At 50.8% G+C, this 26,006-nt stretch overlaps 1 protein-coding gene across 1 annotated transcript in view; it reads left to right on the forward strand.

The window, feature by feature from the left end:
• Positions 1–3,608: 3,608 nt before the first annotated feature.
• LOC139226911 (multidrug and toxin extrusion protein 2-like) overlaps positions 3,609–26,006 on the forward strand; it is a 39,058-nt gene continuing 16,660 nt past the window's right edge. Inside the window, exons 1-11 of the mRNA XM_070858004.1 lie at positions 3,609–3,743; positions 6,785–6,886; positions 8,101–8,169; positions 11,137–11,285; positions 12,657–12,699; positions 15,520–15,564; positions 16,398–16,495; positions 19,975–20,072; positions 21,882–21,995; positions 22,154–22,221; positions 25,805–25,913. Coding sequence (XP_070714105.1) covers positions 3,609–3,743; positions 6,785–6,886; positions 8,101–8,169; positions 11,137–11,285; positions 12,657–12,699; positions 15,520–15,564; positions 16,398–16,495; positions 19,975–20,072; positions 21,882–21,995; positions 22,154–22,221; positions 25,805–25,913 — 1,030 coding nt within the window. The remainder of the gene's footprint in view (positions 3,744–6,784; positions 6,887–8,100; positions 8,170–11,136; positions 11,286–12,656; positions 12,700–15,519; positions 15,565–16,397; positions 16,496–19,974; positions 20,073–21,881; positions 21,996–22,153; positions 22,222–25,804; positions 25,914–26,006) is intronic.

Genomic DNA, 26,006 nt, shown 5'->3' on the forward strand with positions numbered 1-26,006 from the left:
TGGTTCTGGACTTCCCCAACATCGGGAACATTCTTTCCGCATCTAACCTGTCCAGTCCCATCAGAATCTTTTATGTTTCTATGAGATCCCCTCTCATCCTTCTAAACTCCAGTGAATAAAGACCCAGTTGATCCAGTTTCTCCTCATGTGACAGCCCAGCCATCCGTGGAATCAGTCTGGTAAACCTTCGCTGCACTCCCTCAATAGCAAGAATCTCCTTCCTCAGACTAGGAGACCAAAACTGAACACAAGATTCCGGGTGAGGCCTCACTAAGGCCCTGTACAACTGCAGTAAGACCTCCCTGCTTCTATATTCAAATCCCCGAGCTATGAAGGCCAACATACCATTTGCCTTCTTTACCGCCTGCTGTATCTGCGTGCCCACTTTCAGTGACTGATGAACCATGAACCAGCTCTCGTTGCACCTCTCCTTTTCCTAATCTGCCGCCATTCAGATAATATTCTGCCTTTGTGTTTTTGTCCCCAAAATGGATAACCTCACATTTATCCACATTATACTGCATCTGCCATGCATTTGCCCACTCACCTAACCTGTCCAATTCACTCTTCAGCCTCTTAGCGTCCTCCTCACAGCTCACTCCGCCACCCAGTTTAGTGTCATCTGCAAACAGAGATAGTACACTCTATTCCTTCATCCAAATCGTTAATGTATGTTGTAAAGAGCTGGGGTCCCAGCACTGAGCCCTGCAGCACTCCACTAGTCACTGCCTGCCATTCTGAAAAGGACTCATTTATCCCGACTCTCTGCTTCCTGTCTGCCAACCAGTTCCCTATCCACATCAGTATATTACCCCCAATACCATGTGCTTTGATTTTGCACAACAATCTCTTGTGCGGGACCTTGTCAAAAGCCTTCTGAAAGTCCAAATATACCACATCCACTGGTTCTCCCTTGTCCACTCTGCTAGTTACATCCTCAAAAGATTCCAGAGGATTCGTCAAGCATGATTTCCCTTTCATAAATCCATGCTGACTTGATCCGATCCTGTCACCGCATCCTTCATGATCGATTCCAACATTTTCCCCACTACTGATGTCAAGCTAACCGGTCTATAATTACTCGTTTTCTCTCTCCCTCCTTTTTTAAAAAGTGGTGTTACATTGGCTACCGTCCAGTCCATGGGAACTGATCCAGAGTCGATAGACTGTTGGAAAATGATCACCAATGCATCCACTATTTCTAGGGCCACTTCCTTGAGCACTCTGGGATGTAGACTATCAGGCCCCGGGGATTTATCGGCCTTCAATCCCTTCAATTTCCCGAACACAATTTCCCGCCTAATAAGTTCCTCCTTCTCACTAGACCCACTGTCCTCTAGTACATTCGAAAGGTTATTTGTGTCTTCCTTCGTGAAGACAGAACCGAAGTATTTGTTCCATTTCTTTGTTCCCCATTACAAGTTCACCCGAATCCGACTGCAAGGGACCTACGTTTGTCTTTACTAATCTTTTTCTCTTCACATATTTATAGAAGCTTTTGCAGTCAGTTTTTATATTCCCTGCAAGCTTCCTCTCGTACTCTATTTTCCCCCTCTTAATTAAACCCTTAGTCCTCCTCTGTTGAATTCTAAATTTCTCCCAGTCCTCAGGTTTGTTGCTTTTTCTAGCCAATTTATATGCCTCTTCCTTGGCTTTAACACTATCCTTAATTTCCCTTGTTAGCCACGGTTGAGCCACCTTCCCCATTTTATTTTTACTCCAGACAGGGATGTACAATTGCTGAAGTTCATCCATGTGATCTTTAAATGTTTGCCATTGCCTATCCACCATCAACCCTTTTAGTATCGTTTGCCAGTCTATTCTAGCCAATTCACCCCTCATACCATCGAAGTTACCTTTCCTTAAGTTCAGGACCCTAATTTCCGAATTAACTTTGTCACTCTCCATCTTAATTAGGAATTCTACCATATTATGGTCACTTTTCCCCAAGAGGCCTTGCACAACAAGATTGCCAATTAGTCCCTTCTCATTACACATCACCCAGTCTAGGATGGCCAGCACCCTGGTTGGTTCCTCGACATATTGGTCTCGAAAACCATCCCTAATACACTCCAGGAAATAGCCCAATCTATATGTAGATTAAAGTCGCCCATGATACTGCTGTACCTTTATTGCACACATCCCTTATTTCTTGTTTGATGCTGTCCCCAACCTCACTGCTACTAGATTGCGGTCTATACACAACTCCCACTAGCGTTTTCTGCCCTTTGGAATTCCGCAGCTCCACCCATACCGACTCCACATTATCCAGGCTAATGTCCTCCTTACCATTGCATTGATTTCATCTTTAACCAGCAACACCACCCCGCCTCCTTTTCCTTTCTATCTATCCTTCCTAAATGCTGAATACCCTCGGATGTCCGAATAGTCCTCGCATTGAGGCACAGAGCCTTCAGGCTTGTTTTTTTAACACACTTTGCCCCTTTAGAATTTTGCTGTATGTTAGCTTTTATGTTACTGCACCACCTCTCATTCTAAATTACAGAGAGTAATAGCCCACTCTGCTCAATCTCTCCTCATAAGGCAGCCCTCTCCTCCCAGAAATCAATCTAGCTAAAGACAGTGAATTTCTCTCTGTCTCTCTGTACCCGTTTGTTAGAATCAGAGCCTTTGAATATCTGCTTCCTCCAATGCGCGAGGATGAAAATTAACTCTCATTGAATTAACGAAGAGCTTCTGCTCAGAGCCTTGAGCCTCTGTCAGTGTTCCAATCTTTCTAGCTTCTCTCCTCAGTCCCAGACTCGGAAACTGTCCGTTTCCTAACCAGCTCCGCGTTTGATCGGGTGGGACCCGGTGGGCCGCTGTGACCACCCAGAAGGCTCGCAGGGAAGTGTGGAAACCCCTCTCTTTCCCCCCAGTTATCCTCCTCCACCTCCTGCCCCTCTCCCCCTCTCCTCCTCCACCTCCTGCCCCTCTCCTCCCACCACTCTCCCACCCACCCTCTCTCCGTCTGCCCCTCTCCTCCTCGCCATCTGCCCCTCTCCCCTCTCCTCCTCCACCTCCTGCCCCTCTCCTCCCACCATTCTCCCACCCTCCCCCTCTCCGTCTGCCCCTCTCCTCCTCTCCGTCTGCCCCTCTCCCCTCTCCTCCTCCTGCCCCTCTTCTCCCACCACTCTCCCACCCTCCCCCTCTCCGTCTGCCCCTCTCCTCCTCTCCATCTGGCCCTCTCCCCCTCTCTCTCCACCCCCTGCCCCTCTCCCCTCTCCTCCTCCACCTCCTGCCCCTCTCCTCCCACCACTCTCCCACCCTCCCCCTCTCCATCTGCCCCTCTCCTCCTCTCCGTCTGCCCCTCTCCCCCTCTCCTCCTCCCCCTCCTCCCACCACTCTCCCACCCTCCCCCTCTCCGTCTGCCCCTCTTTTCTCCGTCTGCCCCTCTCCCCCTCTCTTCCTCCACCCCCTGCCCCTCTCCCCTCTCCTCCTCCATCTCCTGCCCCTCTCCCCCTCTCCTCCTGCCACTCTGCCTCTCTCCTCCCACCACTCTCCCCTCTCCTACTGCTCCTCTCCCCTTGCCTCGGACTGTGGTACTGGGAGAAGTGGGGATTATCTCCGGCCCTCTGTGGTCTGTGGGAGGACTTTGCCCGACTGCAATGGGTGAGCAGGAGCAGGGAGCGGCAGCTGGGAACATCTCTCGGTCCAGGTTCAGTTGCGGGATCCTTTGCCTCTGCATCCCAGCTGCTGTACGGGAGGAAATCAAACAGCTGTTCCTGCTGTCCGGACCGCTGGTGAGTGAAACGCTTTCAAGACCGATGTCTGCCCTCGCCTGTCTCGGGGGGGGGGGGGGGCTTTGCTCCGACTGCTAAAAGAAAGCCCTGCATTTACATTATGCCCGCCTCCCCCAATAGCAATGTCTTAGTGGGGTTCACGTACGAGGAATGACTTATACGTGGACCCCACTAAGTGCATTGACTGTTATTGTGTGGGGAAATGACTATATAAAAGTGTATCGTTTTCTAACTCATTGAAACGTATAGAATTCTGACGGGGTTGGACAGACTGGATGCAGGGAGCATGTTTCCCCTGGCTGGGAAGTCTAGAACAAGGGGTCACAGTCTCAGGATACGGGGTAGAAAATTTAGGATCGAGATTCACTAGGTTGATTCTGGGGATGAGGGGGTTGATTTATGAAGAAAGGTTGAGTAGGTTGGGCCTTTACTCATTGGAATTCAGAAGAATGAGAGGTGATCTTATCGAAACGTAAAGGTTATGAGGGGGCTTGACAGGGTGGATGCAGAGAGGATGTTTCCACTGATGGGGGAGACTAGAACTAGAGGGCATGATCTTAGAATAAGGGGCTGCCCATTTAAAACTGAGATGAGGAGGAATTTCTTGTCAGAGGATTGTAAATCTGTGGAATTCTCTGCCTCAGAGAGCTGTGGAAGCTGGGACATTGAATAAATTTAAGACAGAGATAAGCAGTTTCTTAAACGAAAAGGGGATAAGAGGTTATGGAGAGTGGGCGGGGAAGTGGAGCTGAATCCATGATCGGATCAGCACTGATCTTATTGAATGACGGAGCAGGCTCGAGGGGCCGTATGGCCTATTCCTGTTCCTATTTCTTATGTTCTTATGAGGAGAAATGTTTTCACTCAGAGGGTGGTGAACCTGTGGAATTCTCTACCACAGAAGGCTGTGGAGGCCAAGTCACTGAATATATTTAAGAGGGAGATAGATAGATTTCTAGAAACAAACGGCATCAGGGGGTATGGGGAAAAAGCAGGAATATGGTGTTGAGATAGAGGATCAGCCATGATCATATTGAATGGCGGTGCAGATTCGAAGGGCTGAATGGCCTACTACTACTCCTATTTTCTATATTTCTATGTAACCCAAACGGAAAATCTCGTCATTATCGCATTGCTGTTTGTGGGAGCTTGCTGTGCGCAAATTGGCTGCCGCGTTTCCCACATTACAACAGCGACCACACTCCAAAAAGTGCTTCATTGGCTGTAAAGCGCGTTGGGATGTCCTGAGGTCTTGCAAGGCGCTATATAAATGCAAGTTCTTTCTTTCTTTCACTGTCTGAAACTTGGTGCTGCGCACACGGTTGGATAGTGTGTCGGAACCCCAATCGGCCCCTGAGATATCATTCCTCACCAGGGGACAACACCGGTGCCTAATCTCAGCGGGTCAGGCAGCGTCCGTGGAGTGAGAGACAGAGGCAACGTTTCGGGTTTCCCGAACTTTTCCAGTACTGACGAAGGGTCACAAACCCGAAACATCGCCTCTGCTTCCCTCTCCACAGACACTGCCTGACCCGCTGAGTATTTCCAGCATTTTCTGTTGTTATTTCAGATTTCCAGCATGTTTTTTGTGTCGGGACGCAGTCCTTGCCTTTCCTGGTTTGTAACTTGGTTTACTTCTTCCGCCTTAACGGCAACGGTTTGCATTTATGTCGCGCCTTTGACGAGGTAAAACGCCGCAAGGCGCTTCACGGGAGTGTAATCGAACAAACATCTACACCGAGCCAAAGAAGGTGATATTAGCGCAGGTAACAAAAGCTTGGCCAAAGAGGTAGGTTTTATGGAGGGTCTTCAAGGCGGAGAGAATGCGGGCAGGGGGCGGGGTAGAGAGGTTTGGGGCAGGAACTCAGGAACTAGGGGACTAGCCGACTGAAGGCACGGCCGCCAATGGAGGGGCAAAGGGCATGGGGGATGGACATGGGGACAGATTGGAGATGCTGGGTTTGTTTTCCTTGGAACAGAGGACGCTGAGGGGAGACCTCATTGAGGTGTATAAAATTATGAGGGGTCTAGATAGAGTGGATAGAAAGGGCCTGTTTCCCTTAGCAGAGGGGTCAACAACCAGTACTTATCAATGTACTTATGAATGACTCCACGAGGCAATGTGTCGTACTCAAACTGGAGTGACCTTGGTCCTTTATTCCAAACTCCAGAGTGAGGCACAAACATAGTGGGCAGCCTTTTATACTGGGCCCTGTCACCAGGGCAGGAAACCCCTGGTCTCCACCAGTTGCACCCTCTAGAGGTGCCAGCATAGTATATACACCGTGTAAACCTTATTGACAGTACATCAGGTAAACAAGTCTCCATCTTATGCAACCACACAGTGACTACACGGAGAGTGCATCCATAGTCTGCATATACAACATAATTGGTAGAAGGTTTAGAGGTGATTTGAGGGGAAATTTCTTCACCCAGAGGGTGGTGGGGGTCTGGAACTCAGTATCTGAAAGGGTGGTAGAGGCAGAAACCCTCACCACATTTTTAAAAGTACTTGGATATGTACCTGAAGTGCCGTAATCTACAGGGCTACGGACCTAGAGCTAGAAAGTGGGATTAGGCTGGATAGCCTCTTATTGGCCGGTGCAAATACGATGGGCCGAAATAGCCTCCTTCCGTGCTGTAAATTCCTATGATTCTAACTTCTATAAGCGGCCAGAGTCGGAGGAGTGCGGAGTTCTCGTAGGGCTGGAGTAGGTGACAGAGATAGGGAGGGTGGGGGAGAGTGAGGGCTCAATGATGGGGGGGGGGGTGGTGAGGGCTCAATGATGGGGGGTGAGGGTCAATGATTGGGGGGGGGGGGACTAACGATACAGCAGTACCGGGTCTGTCCAATTATACATTTGCTGCCCTACAGGTGGAGCAAAGCCTTGGAATAATTTGAGGGAGAGTTGGTTCTGGAAACAGCCCCCTGTCGGCTTTCTATTCTGGAGATGGATGAGCTAACTTGGGCCGCAATGCCTCCATCTTTTGTCGTCTGTATTGTGAGCTCCCAACTCATTGTAATGTAACTTGGTCCACAGATCCTGTCCCAGGTGATGATCTACACCCTGAATTTTATCAGCTCAGCGTTCAGTGGGCACCTCGGCAAATATGAACTGGGTGCCGTGTCACTTGCTACATCGGTAGGTACCAGCCTGACCCTTGCGGGGGGTGGGGGGGGGAATGGTAGAAGGAATTCTTGTTTTCTCCAAAATCCTGTTTCACTAAAAAGAAAAATCTATTCATTTAGAGGTTGGTTGATAGACGCTGGCCTTTCACCTCTCTGAAGGACCTGGGTTCAAGGTGCAGTGGGTTAGGCACTGACCTTTCACCTCGCAGAGGGACCTGGGTTCAAGGTGCAGTGGGTTAGGCACTGACCTTTCACCTCGCAGAGGGACCTGGGTTCAAGGTGCAGTGGGTTAGGCACTGACCTCTCACCTCGTGGAGGGACCTGGGATCAAGGTGCAGTGGGTTAGGCACTGACCTCTTACCTCTCTGAAGGACCTGGGTTCAAGGTGCAGTGGGTTAGGCACAGACCTTTCACCTCATGGAGGGACCTGGGATCAAGGTGCAGTGGGTTAGGCACTGATCTCTCACCTCTCTGAAGGACCTGGGTTCAAGGTGCAGTGGGTTAGGCACTGACCTTTCACCTCGCAGAGGGACCTAGGTTCAAGGTGCAGTGGGTTAGGCACTGACCTTTCACCTCGTGGAGGGACCTGGGTTCAAGGTGCAGTGGGTTAGGCACTGACCTTTCACCTCGCGGAGGGACCTGGGTTCAAGGTGCAGTGGGTTAGGCACTGACCTTTCACCTCACAGAGGGACCTGGATGTACTGCTGGTCTTTTGTCACGGGGAGGGATTTTGCCTCACTTTATTTTCCTTTTGGTTAGTCGGGTATCTAACACATGAACAAAAAAAACATCTTCATGCTTGAGAACCTCCCACACACAATACTTCGAAGTGTGCCTGAGTGAGGGCTCAATGACGGGGGAGGGGGAGAGTGAGGGCTCAATGACGGGGGAGGGGGAGAGTGAGGGCTCAATGACGGGGGAGGGGGAGAGTGAGGGCTCAATGACGGGGGAGGGGGAGAGTGAGGGCTCAATGACTGGGTTCCTGACGGCCTGATTATGGAAAGCACCCTCACAGGGTCACATGCTACGCGACACAACAGGTTCAACAACCTGACCAGGCCCGGCACTGAGCACTCTGAGAGGGAAACGTTATTCACAGTGGGTGAGGAGACTGTTGGATTGATTGCTGTGACTATCTTTAGCGCTCTGTTTTACTTGTTTTTTTCTCTCCTGCCCACCCTTCCCCCACCGCCCCCCCACCCCCACCTTTTCAAAATGGTGTCTAAGGTGATCAGCGTGACGGGTGTTGCCGTGGGAACCGGTCTGTCCATGGCGTGTGACACTCTGATATCTCAGGTAGGTGTTAAACTTCTGTCACTGGGAGTAGCCTCAATCATAGAATCATTCTGTCTTTCGGATGAGACGTTAAACCCAGACCCTGTCTGCCCTCTCAGGTGGCCGTAAAAGATCCCATTGCGATATTTCGAATACGAGCAGGGGAGTCCTCCCTGGTGTTCCCAATATTTATCCCTCAATGTGGATAAATGTAAGGTTATCCATTTTGGGGGCAAAAACACGAAGGCAGAATATTATTATCTGAATGGCGGCAGACTAGGAAAAGGGGAGGTGCAAGTAGACCTGGGTGTCATGGTTCATCAATCACTGAAAGTGGGCACAGCAGGTACAGCAGGCGGTGAAGAAGGCAAATGGTATGTTGGCCTTCATAGCTAGGGGATTTGAATATAGAAGCAGGAAGGTCTTACTGCAGTTGTACAGGGCCTTAGTGAGGCCTCACCTGGAATATTGTGTTCAGTTTTGGTCGCCTAATCTGAGGAAGGACGTTCTTGCTATTGAGGGAGTGCAGCGAAGGTTCACCAGACTGATTCCCGGGATGGCTGGGCTGACATATGAGGAGAGACTGGATCAACTGGGCCTTTATTCACTGGAGTTTAGAAGGATGAGAGGGGATCTCATAGAAACATATAAAATTCTGACGGGATGGGACAGGTTAGATCCGGGAAGAATGTTCCCGATGTTGGGGAAGTCCAGAACCAGGGGACATAGTCTTAAGATAAAGGGGAGGCCATTTAGGACTGAGATGAGGAGAAACTTCTTCACTCAGAGTTGTTAACCTGTGGAATTCCCTGCCGCAGAGAGTTGTTGATGCCAGTTCACTGGATATATTCAAGAGGGAGTTAGATATGGCTCTTATGGTGAAGGGGATCAAGGGGTATGGAGAGAAAACAGGAAAGGGGTACTGAAGGAATGATCAGCCATGATCTTATTGAATGGCGGTGCAGGCTTGAAGGGCCGAATGGCCTACTCCTGCACCTATTTTCTACGTTTCTAATCAACATCACTAAAACAGGTTATCTGATTGTTATCACATTGCTGTTTGTGGGAGCTTGCTGTGCACAAATTGGCTGCCGCGTTTCCTACATTACAACAGTGACTACACTCTAAAAGTACTTCATTGGCTGTAAAGCGCTTTGAGACGTCCGGTAGTCATGAAAGGCGCTATATAAATGCAAGTCTTTCTTTTCTTTCTTTCATAGAATAGTCATCATTATAGGTGGTCCCTCGAACGAGGATGACTTGTTTCTACGAGTTCACAGGTGTTTCGATGAAGGACCCGATATTCCAGTCCTGAACTCCAGTTGAGGGGGTGGAAGATGTCTGTGCGTGGATTTTTTTAACGTGTGGTGACCGTTGCACACCAGCCACCACACGGGCTCGACAGAGCTAGGTCTTGGTCCAGTGGCAAGGATTAACCAGGACGACTGGAGACCTGCTCTGCTGCATGGACCTAGCGTGCACACATATCGCAGTGTGGGCTGGGCCCGTGCTGCCCCTGGGCCCTCGCCTCTTCTGGGCCCCGTACCCTCATTCACCGCACCTCCGCCACAATCTCTCGCCGCTCCTCCGCCACAAACATTCACCGCATCCTGCCACAAACACTCGCCGCTCATCCGCCCCGACCTTCCCACTCCTCTGTACCTGGGTCCTGCCGATGTTCCTGCCCACGCTCCAAAATGGCGACCAGGGTTTTGATGACATCACCCAGTCGCCCATCTCAAAATCGTCGCACACTTGGAGCAGCTCGCGCTGGAGGTTGAAGCGATACGTCGCTCCAGCTCTTTTATAGCCCGACCGGCGGAGCTGTTCTCTCGCAGGTCGGTGGGGGGCCCCGAATAGAATAGTTCAGCACAGAAGGAGGCCATTCGGCCCATCGAGTCTGCGCCGGCTCTTTCGAAGAGCGATCCGGTTAGTCCTGCTCCCCCCCCGCTCTTTCCCCATTCCCTGCAATTCTTTCTCCTTCAAGTATTTATCCAATTCTCTTTTGAAGGCTGCTATTGAATCTGTATCCACCGCCCTATCAGGCTGTGCGTTCCAAATCCTAAACACTCGTTGCGTAAAAAGAGTTTCACCTCCTGTCGTCTCTGGTTCTTTTGCCAATCGCCTTCAATCTGTGCCCCCTGGTTATCGACCCGTCAGCCATTGGAAACTGTTCCTCTTTATTTACTCTATCAAGGGACATACCTGGTCAACAATGAGAAAGTGCTTGATGCTAGTACTGCTAACATTATTTGTTTTCATTCCCGCCAGATATGGATGTGAATTCAGGGCTGTGAATGGCGCCAATCGAACCGGTTGTTTACAGAGGGGGACTGGACTGGACTCTAGACTTGACTATTCCAACGCCCTCCTGGCCGGCCTCCCTAGTTCTAACTTCCAAAACTCTGCTGCCTGTGTCCAAACTTGTTCACCCACCATCCCTGTGCTCGCTTGATTTCAAAATTCTCATCCTTATTTTCAAATCCCTCCGTGGCCTCGCCCCTCCCTATCTCTGTAATCTCCTCCAGTCCCACAATCCCCTGAAATATCTGCACTCTTTCAATTCTGGCCTCTTGAGCAACCCAATTTCCATCGCTCCACCATTGGCGGCCGTGTCTTCAGCTGCCTGGGCCCGAAGCTCTGGAACTCCCTCCCGAAACCTCTCGCCTCTCTAACTCTCTTTCCTCCTTAAAATGTACCTCTTTGTCCAAGCTTTTGGTCATCTACCCTAATCTCCTTATGCGGCTCAGTGTCAAATTTTGTTTGATAATATTCCTGTGAAGCACCTTGGGATATTTTAGTATATTAAAGGCGCTATATAAATATAAGTTGTTGAAAGTGGATTTGAGACTGAAGATCAGCCATGATCGAATAAAATGGCGGAGCAGGCTCGAGGGGCCGAATGGCTGGCTCCTGCTCCTATTTCTATGTCCTTATGAGTACTTTCTGACTTTGTCACTGAACAGAACGATTTCAATCTTGTTGCAGACTTACGGCAGCAAAAACCTGAAGCGTATCGGAGTGATCCTGCAAAGGGGGATCCTCATCCTCCTGGTCTTCTGCTGCCCTTGCTGGGCCCTCTTCATCAACACGGAGAAAATCCTGCTGGCTGCCAAACAGGACCCCGAGGTGGCCAGGTCAGATGCCCTTCACGCTCCCCAAGCCAAAATCCCACACAGAAACAGGTTCAGTTTAGAGGACTGGTTACATCACCTTGGGCCATCAGGGGGCAATCGTTGTTCTTTATCAGCTGTGGCTCAGTGGGCAGCACCCTCGCCTCTGAGTCAGAGGGTCGTGGGTTCAAGTCCCACTCCAGAGACTTGAGCACAAATATCTAGGCTGACACTCCCAGTGCAGTGCTGAGGGAGTGCCGCACTGTTGAAGGTGATGTCTTTCGGATGAGATGTTAAACCGAGGCTCCGTCTGCTCTCTCAGGTGGATGGATAAGATCCCACGGCACTATTTTTAAGAAGAGCAGGGGGGTTATCCCCGGTGTCCTACATTACAGCATTGACCACACTCCAAAAGCACTTCATTGGCTGTAAAGAGCTTTGAGACGTCCGGTGGTCGTGAAAGGCGCTATATAAATGCAAGTCCTTCTTTTTTTGGGGGTGATGTCCTCAAAAACACTGTGTTAATGTGTTGGAAGGAAAAAAACTTGCATTTACTGTCTATTGCAACTTTTACAATCTCAGGATGTCCTAAAGCGAGCACAGCCAATTAAGTAATTTTTGATTAAATGTGATTATGTGCCGGGCAAGTGCCGCTCAGTTGTTGCGGTTCCTTCCGCTGCCTTACCAACATTCCGTGAAGGGAATGTTTGAGGCGGTCAACAGAAAGGTGGGAAACGCGGCAGCCAATTTGCACACAGCAAGCTCCCACACACAGCGATGTGATAATGACCAGATAATCTGTTTTTTGTTATGTTGATTGAGGGATAAATATTGGCCCCAGGACAACTCCCCCTGCTCTTCTTCGAAATAGTGCCATGGGATCTTTTACGTCCACCTGAGGGAGCAGATGGGGCCTCGGTTTAACGTCTCATCCGAAAGGCAGCTCTCCCTCAGCACTGCACTGGGAGTGTCAGCTTGGATTTTTGTGCTCAAGTCCCTAGAGTGGGACTTGAACCCACAACCTTCTGACTCAGAGGCGAGAGTGCTGCCCACTGGGCCACGGTTGTTATTTTGCAGTCTGCGTGGCTTTGGGGAGGAAAATTCAGGAAATGCGCGATGACCATTGACTTGAGTTGGGGCGGGACTATGATGAGCAACGATTTCACGGTATCAGCGAGCGTGTTGGCTGGCGGAGCGACGCTACAGTCCCAGAAAACCACGGTGCGGCGTGAATTGCGGTGTAACTCACTTCCGCCACAATTTCCTGGGACCTTTGCGCCAACGCTGCACCCATTACGCCGGTGGGCATTTCCAGCTAATTCCGGGTCTCTCAAGAATGTTATTTTAACACCCGGCTGACGAACACATGTGTTACTGTATAATCTTCTGTTCCAGGTTGTGCCAGCTATACGTGAAGATATATATTCCCGCTCTTCCTGTGAGTATTGATTCCTCCCCCCCCCCCCCCTCCCAGTGTTGTAACGGTAACGGTACGTCCTGGTCAGAAGTTATTTTGCTTGTAATGAACTTCAATAATTAGAGCTACTTGTGGTGAGGGTTGAACAATCCCTCCCCTCACCCACCTCATGGCCCATAACCGTTGAGTTGCTCGGAACATGTCATGTTTGCAAGAATGTTTTCAGGGATGAGGGACTTGAGTTACGCGGATAGACTGGAGAAGCTGGGGTGGTTGTTCTTCGAGCAGAGAAGGTTGAGAGGAGATTTTGATGGAGGTGTTCAAAGTCATGAGGGGTCTGGACAGAGTAAGATAGAGAGAAAGTGTTCCCATTGGCGGAAGGGTCGAGAACCACAGATTTAAGTTGATTGACAAAAGGCGACACGAGGAAAAACTTCTTTTACGCAGCGAGTGGTTAGGATCTGGAATGCACGGCCTGAGAGGGTGATGGAGGCAGGCTCAATCGTGGCTTTCAAAAGGGAGTTGGATAAGTACCTGAAGGAAAAATATTTGCAGGGCTACGGGGAAAGGGCGGGGGAGTGGGACTGGCTGCAGTGCTCTTGCAGAGAGCCGGCACGGGCTCGACGGGACGAATGGCCTCCTTCTGTGCTGTAACCATTCTCTGATTCTATGTAGCATTGAGCTCAAGAAGGCAGATGGTCAGTGCTGAATACGAGATATGTTTTGCTGATTTCTCTTCAGCAGAAGTTTTGCAAATGTCTTTTCTCCAGGAGATTTAAGTGAGTTTGATCGAGCCTGTGCTGGCTGGGGCTTAATGGGCTGAATCGCCTTTCAGATTCTCCAGCCAATGTATTGGAAACTTATTTTTCCCGTAGTGCCACTTCTTACCAGCAGATGGCAGAGACGCACCATGCGATTTAAATGGATTTGCCTTTGAATTTGTAAAGCATCTAATCGCACCACTCACAACATCCCAAAGATCTTCAAGATTGAAAAGCAGCTATTGTTGCTATGTTGACGACTGTGGCAAACATTTTCATGGAATCATAGAATGCTTCGGCACAGTAGGAGGCCATTCGGCCCATCGTGCCTGTGCCAGCTCTTTGAAAGAGCTATAAAGAAAGACTTTGATTTATATAGCGCCTTTCACAACCACCAGACGTCTCAAAGTGCTTTACAGCCAATGAAGTACTCTTGGAGTGTAGTCACTGTTGTAATGTGGGAAACGCAGCAAAGTGCTTTACAGCCAATGAAGTACTCTTGGAGTGTAGTCACTGTTGTAATGTGGGAAACGCAGCAGCCAATTTGCGCACAGCAAGCTCCCACAAACAGCAATGTGATAATGACCCAGAGAATCTGTTTTTGTCCACTTCCCTGCTCTTTTTCCGTAGCCCCGCAAATGTTTCCTTTTCAAGTATTTATCCAAATCCCTTTTTGAAAGTTACTGTTGAATCTGCTCCCACCGCCCTTTCATCCAGGTCAACAACAATAACAACAACAACTTGTATTTATATAGCGCCTGTAATGTAGTGAAACGTCCCAGGGTGCTTCACAGGAGTGTTATGAGATAAAAAATTTGACACCGAGCCGCATAAGGAGATATTAGGGCAGGTGACCAAAAGCTTGGTCAAAGAGGTAGGTTTTAAGGAGCGTCTTGAAGGGGGAAAGAGAGGTGGAGAGGTTTAGGGAGGGAGTTCCAGAGCTTGGGGCCCAGGCAACAGAAGGCACGGCCACCGATGGTGGAGCGATTATAATCAGGGATGCGCAAGAGGGCAGAATTAGAGGAGCGCAGACATCTCGGGGGGGTTGTGGGGCTGGAGGAGATTACAGAGATAGGGAAGGGCGAGGGCCATGGAGGGATTTGAAAACAAGGATGAGAGTTTTGAAATTGAGGCGTTGCTTAACCGGGAGCCAATGTAGGTCAGCGAGCACAGGGGGTGATGGGCGAGCGGGACTTGGTGCGAGTTATAACTCGCTGCGTAAAAAAAATTGTCCTCATCTTTCCCTCTGGTTCCTTTGCTAATCATCTTTAAATCTGTGTCCTCTGGTTCATGATTTTGATCCCACAAACAGCAATGCAATGCCTTTAGCGATAAAGGTTTGAGCGAGCTTTGTTGGCCCAGGTCACTGGTAGAACCTTCAGTTCTTCTTCAAAATAGTGAGGCGGGGCCTTTGATGTTCAGCTGAAGAGTTGGCTGTGATCTGGGTTCGGTCTCTCTTATAACAACATAAGAAATAGGAGCAGGAGTTGGCCATTCGGCCCCTCGAGCCTGCTCCGCCATTCAATAAGATCTGATCATGGACTCAGGTCCACTTCCCTGCCCGCTCCCCATAACCCTTTACCCCAGTATCGCTCAAAGATCTGTCCATCACCGCCTTAGATATATTCAATATGACCCAGCCTCCGCAACTCTCTGGGGCAGAGAATTTCACAGATTTACAACCCTCTGAAAGAAGAAAATTCTCCTCATCTCAGTTTTAAATGGGCGGCCCCTTACTCTGAAACTATGCCCCCTAGTTCTATAGTTCCCCGCATCTCCCCTGTCAAGCCTCCTCAGTATCCAATCTCTTTTTACCCCTCCGGCAGTGCGGCACTCCCTCGGTACGGCCCGGAAAGTGTCAGCCCAGAGCGGGGGCTCAAACCCAGGGCCTTGAGGCAAGAGTTGTACCCCCACTGAGCCAAGCTGGCACTAAAGGGGGTGTCCACTCCCCTAACTGGTGAGTTCTCATTGACGCAGTGCATCTGCCCGGATTATCGGGCCGGCCCTGGGGATGGGGGCGGTGGGAGGGGTATTTAGTCCCCGCTGTGCGTTAATCACCGTTTGCTTATCCTCCCCACAGGCCGTTTTCCTGTACCAGCTCCAGGTGCGGTACCTACAGAACCAGGTATAGCCAATCCAGCCCCTGGCAAATCACGGGCATATTGTGGGCAGAGATATTCACTTTTATTCTAATTATGGTGCTTTTTAAATGTAAAGATTAAATGCTGATGAACTAATTGGGGAAACTAGTGTTACTGAAGTTGATGAGCTCATATATCTCTCTTATATTCACTCACTCGTATTCTCTCTCACACACTCTTGTTCTCCCTCTCTCTCTTTCTCACTCTCTCTCGCTCGCTCTCTTTCTCTCCTTTCTCTCTCTCTCTCTTTCTCTCTGCCTCTCTCTCTCTCTTTCTCTTTTCTTTCTCTCTCTGCCTCTCCGCTCTCTTCTCTCTCTCTCTTTATCTCTCTTTTTTGTTCTCTCTCTCTTTTTCGCTCATTCTCTCTCTCTTTCTCTCTATCTCTCTCTTCCTTCTCGCTCATTTTCTCTCTTGCTCATTCTCTCTTTCTCTCTTTCTCGCTCATTCTCTCTCTCTTTCTCGCTCTCTTTATCGCTCATGCTCTCTCTTTCTCTCTCTCTCACTCATTCTTTCTTGCTCATTCTTTCTCTCTATCTCCCTCTTTCTCATTCATTCTCTCTGTCGCTCATTCTCTCTCTCTCTTTGTCACTCATTCTCTTTCTCTCTCTCTCCCTCTCATTCTCTCTCTCTCTCCCTCTCTTTCATTCTCTCTCTCTCTCTATCTCTCTCTCGCTCGCTCATTCTCTCTCTCTCTCTTTTCTCCCATTGGGAAGAGAGTGTAACGGTGCCGGGGCCAAGTGTCCGGTGTCAGTGATTGAGTTGTCGGTGCTCGGTACATTGTGGTGAACACGGACGGCCTGTGCTTTGCCCCCCGCAGGGTATAATCCTGCCGCAGGTCTTCACCGGATTGGTGGCCAACGTTCTCAGTGCATTAATCAACTACAGCTTCCTGATTGTGCTGCATTTGGGAGTGGCGTGAGTATCTGCTGCTTTTTACACATATCCAGCACGTACCGACAGACACCCACTGCCAGTGTCGTTGTAACTCTGCTGCCCCGTGTCCTAACTCGCACCAAGTCCCGCTCACCCATCACCCCCTGTGCTCGCTGCCCCGTGTCCTAACTCGCACCAAGTCCCGCTCACCCATCACCCCCTGTGCTCGCTGCCCCGTGTCCTAACTCACACCCAGTCCCGCTCACCCATCACCCCCTGTGCTCGCTGACCCATGTCCTAACTCGCACCAAGTCCCGCTCACCCATCACCCCCTGTGCTCGCTGCCCCGTGTCCTAACTCGCACCAAGTCCCGCTCACCCATCACCCCCTGTGCTCGCTGACCCGTGTCCTAACTCGCACCAAGTCCCGCTCACCCATCACCCCCTGTGCTCGCTGCCCCGTGTCCTAACTCGCACCAAGTCCCGCTCACCCATCGCCCCCTGTGCTCGCTGCCCCGTGTCCTAACTCGCACCAAGTCCCGCTCACCCATCACCCCCTGTGCTCGCTGACCCGTGTCCTAACTCGCACCAAGTCCCGCTCACCCATCACCCCCTGTGCTCGCTGACCTACATCGGCTACCGGTTAAGCAGTGCCTCGATTTCAAAATTCCCATCCTCATTTTCAAATCCCTCCATGGCCTCGACCCTCCCTACCTCTGTAATCTTCTCCAGACCCATCAACACCCCCGCGCCCCCCCTCCACCCACCCCCCCGAGATGTCTGCGCTTCTCTAATTCTGCCCTCTTGAGAATCCCTGATTATAATCGCTCCACCATTGGTGGCCGTGCCTTCTGTTGCCTCGGCCCCAAGCTCTGGAACTCCCTCCCTAAACCTCTCCGCCTCTCTTTCCTCCTTCAAAACGCTCCTTAAAACCTACCTCTTTGACCAAGCTTTTGGTCACCTGCCCTACTTTCTCCTCATTTCTACTTGGTGTCAAATTTCTTGTCTCATAATACTCCTGCGAAGCGCCCTGGGATGTTTCACTACGTTAAAGGTGCTATATAAATACAATGTTGTTATAATGTCCTGGTCCAGATCGCAAAATCAGTTTGGATGGACAATGTCCTTCAGCCCATCTAATCCTATCCTCCCAGAACATCTTATCCTTCCCAACACAGCGTCCCATTGTTTCGCAAATGGGTCCAGTAGCCTAATCCCAAGCCCAGCCTCCCCTCCCTGGATCCAGCTCCGTGTGAAGAGATATTTTCTGACGCCTGTCCTGACTTTGCCTTTTGCACCCTGAACTTTGACACTAGGACTAGTGTCGCCAACTCTGGTTGAACTTCTTCCTGACGGTGTCGTCACATGATCTCCCGCCGCCAACCCCGCACTCCTGCCATTGGTGGCCTGACACGCCCACCCTCAAGGGGGCCCGCCTCCCCTCACCGATTGGATCGCGCGTCGTCTCTACATTACCCGATTGGAAGATTCTCGCCTGCCAATCAAACAGCTCTATCTGCCCCCATCTCCAATTACTTTTATAGCAAATAAAAAGTGTTCAAAGAGAATTAAGAAAATGGACAATTGTTTCTGATGGCCCCCTATGACTTTTCTCTTGCGTTTTGCTCACAGCAAGTGTCCAGGAAATTAATCTTCAACTCCTGGAGACCCCGGGCCAATGCTGGAGGCTGGGCAAGTCCCCAGCGAGGCCGGGGAGGAGTGCCATGCCGAGTTTGCGAAGGTCCCAGCACAAGTTATGGCTGCGGTCCACTGGAACAGCCATGGACATTGGCCCCAATTATTTCGCTCAAAATGATCCCGAGAAAACGTTTCTTTTGTCGGTGGTTGAAAGTTGTTTTTTGAAAAGATTTATGTACACAAATAAAAAGCGGAAGCTGTAATTAGACTGTAAGTTGCTGGGGGCAGCGGCCGAGGATACAGCTCGCGATTAGATACTTGCTCACACACCAGCTGATCCATTCTGTTCTCCAGCCTCCCCCTCCCCCACCTCCCTGGGACACAAACACCCTCATTGGGAACATAGGAACAGGAGGAGGCCATTCAGCCCCTCGAGCCTGTTCTGCCATTCAGTGAGATCATGGCTGATCTGTGACCTAACTCCAATTACCCGCCTTTGGCCCCTATCCCTTAATACCTTTGGTTAACAAAAAGCTATCAATCTCCGATTTAAAATGAACAATTGATCGAGCATCAATTGCAGTTTGCGTGAAGAGAGTTCCAAACTTCTACCATCCTTTGTGTGTAGAAGGGTTTCCAAACTTCACTCCTGAAAGGTCTGGCTCTAACATTTAGACTCTGCTCCCTAATCCTAGATTCCCAGCGGAAATAGTTTCTCTCTATCTAACCTATCTGTTCCCCTTAATATCCTGAAAACTTCGATCAGATCACCCATTAACCGTCTAAATTCCAGGGAATACAACCCTAGTTTGTGTAATCTCTCCTCGTAATTTAACCCTTGGAGTCCGGGTATCATTCTGGTAAACCTACGCTGCACTCCCTCCAAAGCCGATATATCCTCCCTCAGGTGTGGTGCCCAGAACGGCTCCCAGTGCTCCAGGTGTGGTCTAACCAGGGCTTTGTACAGCTGCAGCATAACTTCTACCCCCTTGACATTAGCCCCATGCATGTCAATTCCCATCCTCTGAATTAATAACAACATAAGAAATAGGAGCGGGAGTAGGTCATTCGGCCCCTCGAGCCTGCTCCGCCATTCAATGAGATCATGGCTGATCTTCGACCTCAACTCTACTTTCCCGCATAATCCCCATATGCCTCGATTCCCCAAGAGTCCAAAAATCTATCGATCTCAGCCTTGAATATATTCAGAGACTCAGCATCCACAGTCCTCTGGGGCAGAGAATTCCAGAGATTCACAACTTTCTGAGTGAAAAAATTTCTCCTTATCTCAGTCCTAAATGGCCGACCCCTTGTCCTGAGACTGTGACCCCTGGTTCTAGACTCACCAGCCCGGGGGAAACATCCTCCCTGGATCTACCCTGTCACTCCCCCTCAGAATCTTACGGTGGAAGGACCAAAATTGGTAGCAAACAAGCGGCCTCCGAGATTGACCTACCCCACTCCCCCCCCCCCTCCGCCACACTCCTACCCCCCTCCACACTCCCCCCATACTCTCCCCTCCCCCACACTCCCCCTCCCCCCCCCCACACTCCCCCTCCCCCCACATTCCCCCCCCCACACTCCCCCTCCCCCCCCCTCCACACTCCCCCTCCCCCCACATTCCCCCCCCCACACTCCCCCCCCCACCCCCATCACACTCCCCCTTCCTGCCACAGACGGGTCATCGCCAGTGTGAAGCTGCGCGCATCGCCACGGCAACAGGGGCCTCTCGCGAGGGCCGACTGCGCGGGCGAACGTGGAGATCGCCGGAAACGCTAAAGCTGCACGTCAGCGGTCGCGAGTGGCCGACTGTCGGCCGGGGGCTTGGCCGGTGCTGCGATGCGAGGAGTCAGTGGGACTTACGCACCCGCTCTTCTGTTTCAGAGGGTCCGCATGGGCCAACGTCATCTCGCAGTACTGTCAGAACATCGTCCTCTTCGCATACATTCGGTGGAGGAAACTCTACCTCCACACCTGGGGAGGTAACGTGAGTCTGTTTGGAAAGCAACAATGCGGTCCCAGGGGATTACGCGGACAGACGGGAGAAGCCGGGGTTGTTCTCCTTGGAGCGGAGAAGGTTGAGAGGAGATTCGATAGAGGTGTACAAAATGAAGAAGAGTTTAGACAGAGTAGATAGAGAGAGACTGTTTCCAATCAAAGAAGGGTCGAGAACCAGAGGGCACAGATTGAAGGCGATTGGCAAAAGAACCAGAGGCGACACGAGGAATAACTATTTTACGCAGCGAGTGTTTAGGATTTGGAATGCATTGCCTGATAGGGCGGTGGATACAGATTCAACAGTAGCCTTCAAACGGGAATTGGATAAATACCTGAAAGAGAATAATTATTGCAGGGATATGGGGAAAGAGCGGGCGAGTGGGACTGACTGGACTGCTCTTCGAGAGAGAGCCGGCACAGACTCGATGGGCCGAATGGCCTCCTTCTGTGCTGTACTATTTTATGGATTCTATGATTGTGAGGTTGGCTAAAGTGCAACATCCCCACCGACACCTGGGAGTCCCTGGCCAAAGATCGCCCTAAGTGGAGGGAGAGCATCCGGGAGGGCGCTGAGCACCTCGAGTCTCGTCGCCGAGAGCGTGCAGAAACCAAGCGCAGGCAGCGGAAGGAGCGTGCGGCAAACCAGACTCCCCACCCACCCTTTCCTCCCACCACTGTCTCATCATAGGCAGTCCCTCGAATCGAGGATGACTTGCTTCCACGTCAAAAAGTTCACAGGTGTTTCAATGAGGGTCCTAATATTCCAGGTCCCGAACTAAATCCTGAAGGGTGGAAGATGCCTGTGCCTGGATTGTTTTAACGTGGGGTGGCCGTTGCACACCAGCCACCACACGGGCTTGACAGAGCTAGGCCTTGGTCCAGTGGCAAGGGTTAACCAGGACGACTGGAGACCTGCTCTGCTGCACGGGCCTAGTGCGCACACATATCGCACAGTGTGGGCTGGGCCCGTGCTGCCCCTGGGGCCCACGCCTCTCCTGGGCCCCGATCACGTCCCTCTACAATCTCTCGCCGCTCCTTCGCCCCGACCTCGCCGCTCCTGCTGTACCTGCCCACGCTCCAATCGCCGAACTGGATCATGGTGACATCCCTCTTCACTGCCTTTGCTCTCCTGTTCCAGCACGTGCTGCTCCCTGGAGTGGTACACTGCCACACTGGTCCTTCTGCTCCCCGGCCTACTCCCGTGGTGCTCGCAGGCCGGGGACCACTCAGCCTGCTGGAAACAGACAATCGCCAGTTCCCCGGCTGTCTGCTGAGGTTGACTGTAGGCCCGGATCTTAGTGGCAGCTTGCGTCCCGAAGACACACAGCTGTCTGTTGCTGTGACAGAGACTGTCATTCCCGTATTGGACTGTTCAGTCACCTGAGAACTTGCTTTTAGAGTGGAAGCAAGTCTTCCTCGATTTCGAGGGACTGCCTATGATGATGATGACAGAGATAGAGATGGGGGCTGAGGCCACGGAGGGATTTGAACACAGGGATTTTAAAATTGAGGCGTTGCTCAACCGGGAGCCAATGTCGGTGCGCGAGCACAGGAGGTGATGGGTGATCGGGACTGGGTGCAAGTTAGGACACGGTGGGGCAGCAGCGGGGGTTTTGGATGAGCTGAGGTTCACAGAGGGTGGAAGGTGGGAGGCCGGCCAGGGGAGAGCGTTGGAATAGTCGAGTCCCGAGGTGACAAAGTCACAGGTGAGGGTATCGGCGGCGGATGGAGAATGTGTTGTGTGTATTTGTCTGTGGTCTAATGCAGCTTCTGTGTTGTGTGTGTGTGTGTAGGGTGGACGACAGAATGCCTGCAGGAATGGGGGCATTTCTTGCGACTGGCCGTTCCCAGCATGCTCATGTTCTGTATCGAGCTGTGGGCTTACGAAATGGGATCGTTCCTGGCAGGTAACTGACGACAGGCCCAATCCAGCGTGGAGTTCCACGGCCAGGTCCCCAAGGAAATAATTCACAGTTGCCTGTTTCTGTGTCTGATGCAAAGTTCCGGAAGCTAATTGGTGACGTACATTTTAATGACAAATGTGTTTTTCCTCTTTCTCTCGCAGGGCTGATTAGTCAAGTTGAACTTGGCGCTCAATGTATTATATTCCAGGTGTTAACAGTTTTGTACATAGTAAGATTCACCTTACAGATTCACCAGATACAATCCCCCCGACCCCGCCCATAAACACATGAACATTTTCCTGCACCCCTGTAAACACATGAACCCTCCCATACCCCCCCATAAACACATGAACACTCCCACATACCCCCATAAACACATGAACACTCCCACATACCCCCATAAACATATGAACACTCCCACATACCCCCATAAACACATGAACCCTTCTATACACCCCCATAAACACATGAACCCTTCCATACACCCCCATAAACACATGAACATTCCCACATACCCCCATAAACACATGAACTCTTCCATACACCCCCATAAACACATGAACATTTCCACATACCCCCATAAACACATGAACTCTTCTATACACCCCCATAAACACATGAACACTCCCACATACCCCCATAAACACATGAACCCTTCCACACACCCCCATAAACACATGAACCCTCCCACACCCCCCCATAAACACATGAACCCTTCCATACACCCCCATAAACACATGAACAATCTCCTACACCTCCCCCATAAACACATGAACACTCCTATACACCCACATGAACACTCCTATACACCCACATAAACACATGAACCCTCCCACACCTCCCCCATAAACACATGAACCCTCCCATACACCCCCATAAACACATGAACCCTCCCACACCTCCCCCATAAACACGTGAACCCTCCCATATACCCTCTATAAACACATGAACCCTTCCACACCCCCTCATAAACACATGAACCCTCCCATACAACCCCCATAAACACATGAACCCTCCCACACACTCCCATAAACACATGAACCCTTCCAAATACCCCCATAAACACATGAACACTCCCACATACCCCCATAAACACATGAACACTCCCACATACCCGCATAAACATATGAACACTCCCACATACCCCCATAAACACATGAACCCTTCTATACACCCCCATAAACACATGAACCCTTCCATACACCCCCATAAACACATGAACATTCCCACATACCCCCATAAACACATGAACTCTTCCATACACCCCCATAAACACATGAACATTTCCACATACCCCCATAAACACATGAACTCTTCTATACACCCCCATAAACACATGAACCCTTCCATACACCCCCATAAACACATGAACACTCCCACATACCCCCATAAACACATGAACCCTTCCACACACCCCCATAAACACATGAACCCTCCCACACCCCCCCATAAACACATGAACCCTTCCATACACCCCCATAAACACATGAACAATCTCCTACACCTCCCCCATAAACACATGAACACTCCTATACACCCACATGAACACTCCTATACACCCACATAAACACATGAACCCTCCCACACCTCCCCCATAAACACATGAACCCTCCCATACACCCCCATAAACACATGAACCCTCCCACACCTCCCCCATAAACACGTGAACCCTCCCATATACCCTCTATAAACACATGAACCCTTCCACACCCCCTCATAAACACATGAACCCTCCCATACAACCCCCATAAACACATGAACCCTCCCACACACTCCCATAAACACATGAACCCTTCCAAATACCCCCATAAACACATGAACACTCCCACATACCCCCATAAACACATGAACCCTTCTATACACCCCCATAAACACATGAACCCTTCCATACACCCCCATAAACACATGAACATTCCCACATACCCCCATAAACACATGAACTCTTCTATACACCCCCATAAACACATGAACCCTTCCATACACCCCCATAAACATATGAACACTCCCACATAACCCCATAAACACATGAACCCTTCCACACACCCCCATAAACACATGAACCCTCCCACACACCCCCATAAACACATGAACCCTTCCATACACCCCCATAAACAAATGAACAATCTCCTACACCTCCCCCATTAACACATGAACACTCCTATACACCCACATGAACACTCCTATACACCCACATAAACACATGAACCCTCCCACACCTCCCCCATAAACACATGAACCCTCCCATACACCTCCATAAACACATGAACCCTCCCACACCTCCCCCATAAACACGTGAACCCTCCCATAGACCCTCTATAAACACATGAACCCTTCCACACCCCCTCATAAACACATGAACCCTCCCATACAACCCCCATAAACACATGAACCCTTCCATACACCCCCATAAACACATGAACCCTTCCATACACCCCCATAAACACATGAACCCTCCCATACAACCCCCATAAACACATGAACCCTCCCATACAACCCCCATAAACACATGAACCCTCCCATACAACCCCCATAAACACATGACCACTCCCCCCCCCACACCCCCCTCCCCCATTCAGCCCCTCGAGCCTGTTCAGCCATTCAGTGAGACCATGCTTGATCTGTACCTTAACTCCATGCACCCGCCTTGGTTCTGCCACCCTCAATACCCAATCGAACCTACAAGCTGGTCCATGAATCCTGCCCCAAACAGTTATGCTACAACAAAGTATGGTGCCTCCCAACCTTCCCTCTCACTTGGAGTCCAGTTATTTCCTGGGAGAAGCTGAAGCATCAGATTAAAAAATCCTTGTGGCCAATTTGAGGGAAAGATAATCTGGGAAATTGCTCTCCGACCGCCGGACGCGATGACACTGAGCTCCAGGGTTTCGCAGTGACCATGAGGTACCTGCCCAACGTCCTCACCTATCTTCTGTGACCTGAGCTATCGCTAGGAACTCAGCCCACTCCTATTTGGCAAAAACACTTGACTATTCCAATGCACTCCTGGCTGGCCTCCCACATTCTACCCTACGTAAACTAGAGGTGATCCAAAACTCGGCTGACCCGTGTCCTAACTCGCACCCAGTCCCGCTCACCCAGCACCCCTGTGCTCACTGACCTACATTGGTTAAGCAACTCCCCGATTTCAAAATTCTCATCCCTATTTTCGATCCCTCCATGGCCCTCGCCCCTCTCTATCTCTGTAATCTCCTCCAGCCCCACAACCCCCCGAGATGTCTGCGCTCCTCTAATTCTGCCCTCCTGAGCATCTCTGATTATAATCGCTCAACCATTGGTGGCCGTGCCTTCTGTTGCCTGGGCCCCAAGCTCTGGAACTCCCTCCCTAAACCTCTCTGCCTCTCTTTCCTCCTTCAAAACGCTCCTTAAAACCTACCTCTTTGACCAAGCTTTTGGTCTCCTGCGTTAATTTCTCCTTATGTGGCTCGGTATCAAATGTTTTATCTCATAACGCTCCTGTGAAGCGCCTTGGGACGTTTTGCTACGTTAAAGGTGCTATATAAATGCAAGTTGTTGTTGTTGAAACCCGCCCTCACCCTGACCCCTAACTTGTTCAGGGTGTTGCCAACCCACTGCCTAAAGAAGCAGCTCCCTGCCATTTGCCTGCGCCCTACGCTGCCCGCGCCCTGGTCACGTGACCCGCAGACTCTTGCCCCGCACAGGAAAGGCTTCTTGTAACCATCGGGTGTGGCGGGACTGGACCGTGCGTTACCCCCCCCCACCCCCCCTCCGCGGTGGGTTACTGAGTGATTGCCGAGTTCCTGTCCCCACACGTAGCATTTGTCCATTTCCAGACTCACGTCGGGATCGGAATGGCCGCCGGGATCCGTGTGGGCACTGCCCTCGGTGGGGGGGATCCGCGGAAAGCTAAGATCTCTGCAGTGACCGCTGTCGTCTGTACTGGTGAGTGGTGAGGCGGGGGGAGGGGCGGGAGTGTGGGTGGGCGGTGTGTGTGTGTGGGGGGTGTGGGTTTGGTGATGTGGGGGGAGGGGTGGG

This window comes from Pristiophorus japonicus, chromosome 16 (assembly GCF_044704955.1).
Source record: "Pristiophorus japonicus isolate sPriJap1 chromosome 16, sPriJap1.hap1, whole genome shotgun sequence".
Taxonomy (NCBI): domain Eukaryota; kingdom Metazoa; phylum Chordata; class Chondrichthyes; family Pristiophoridae; genus Pristiophorus; species Pristiophorus japonicus.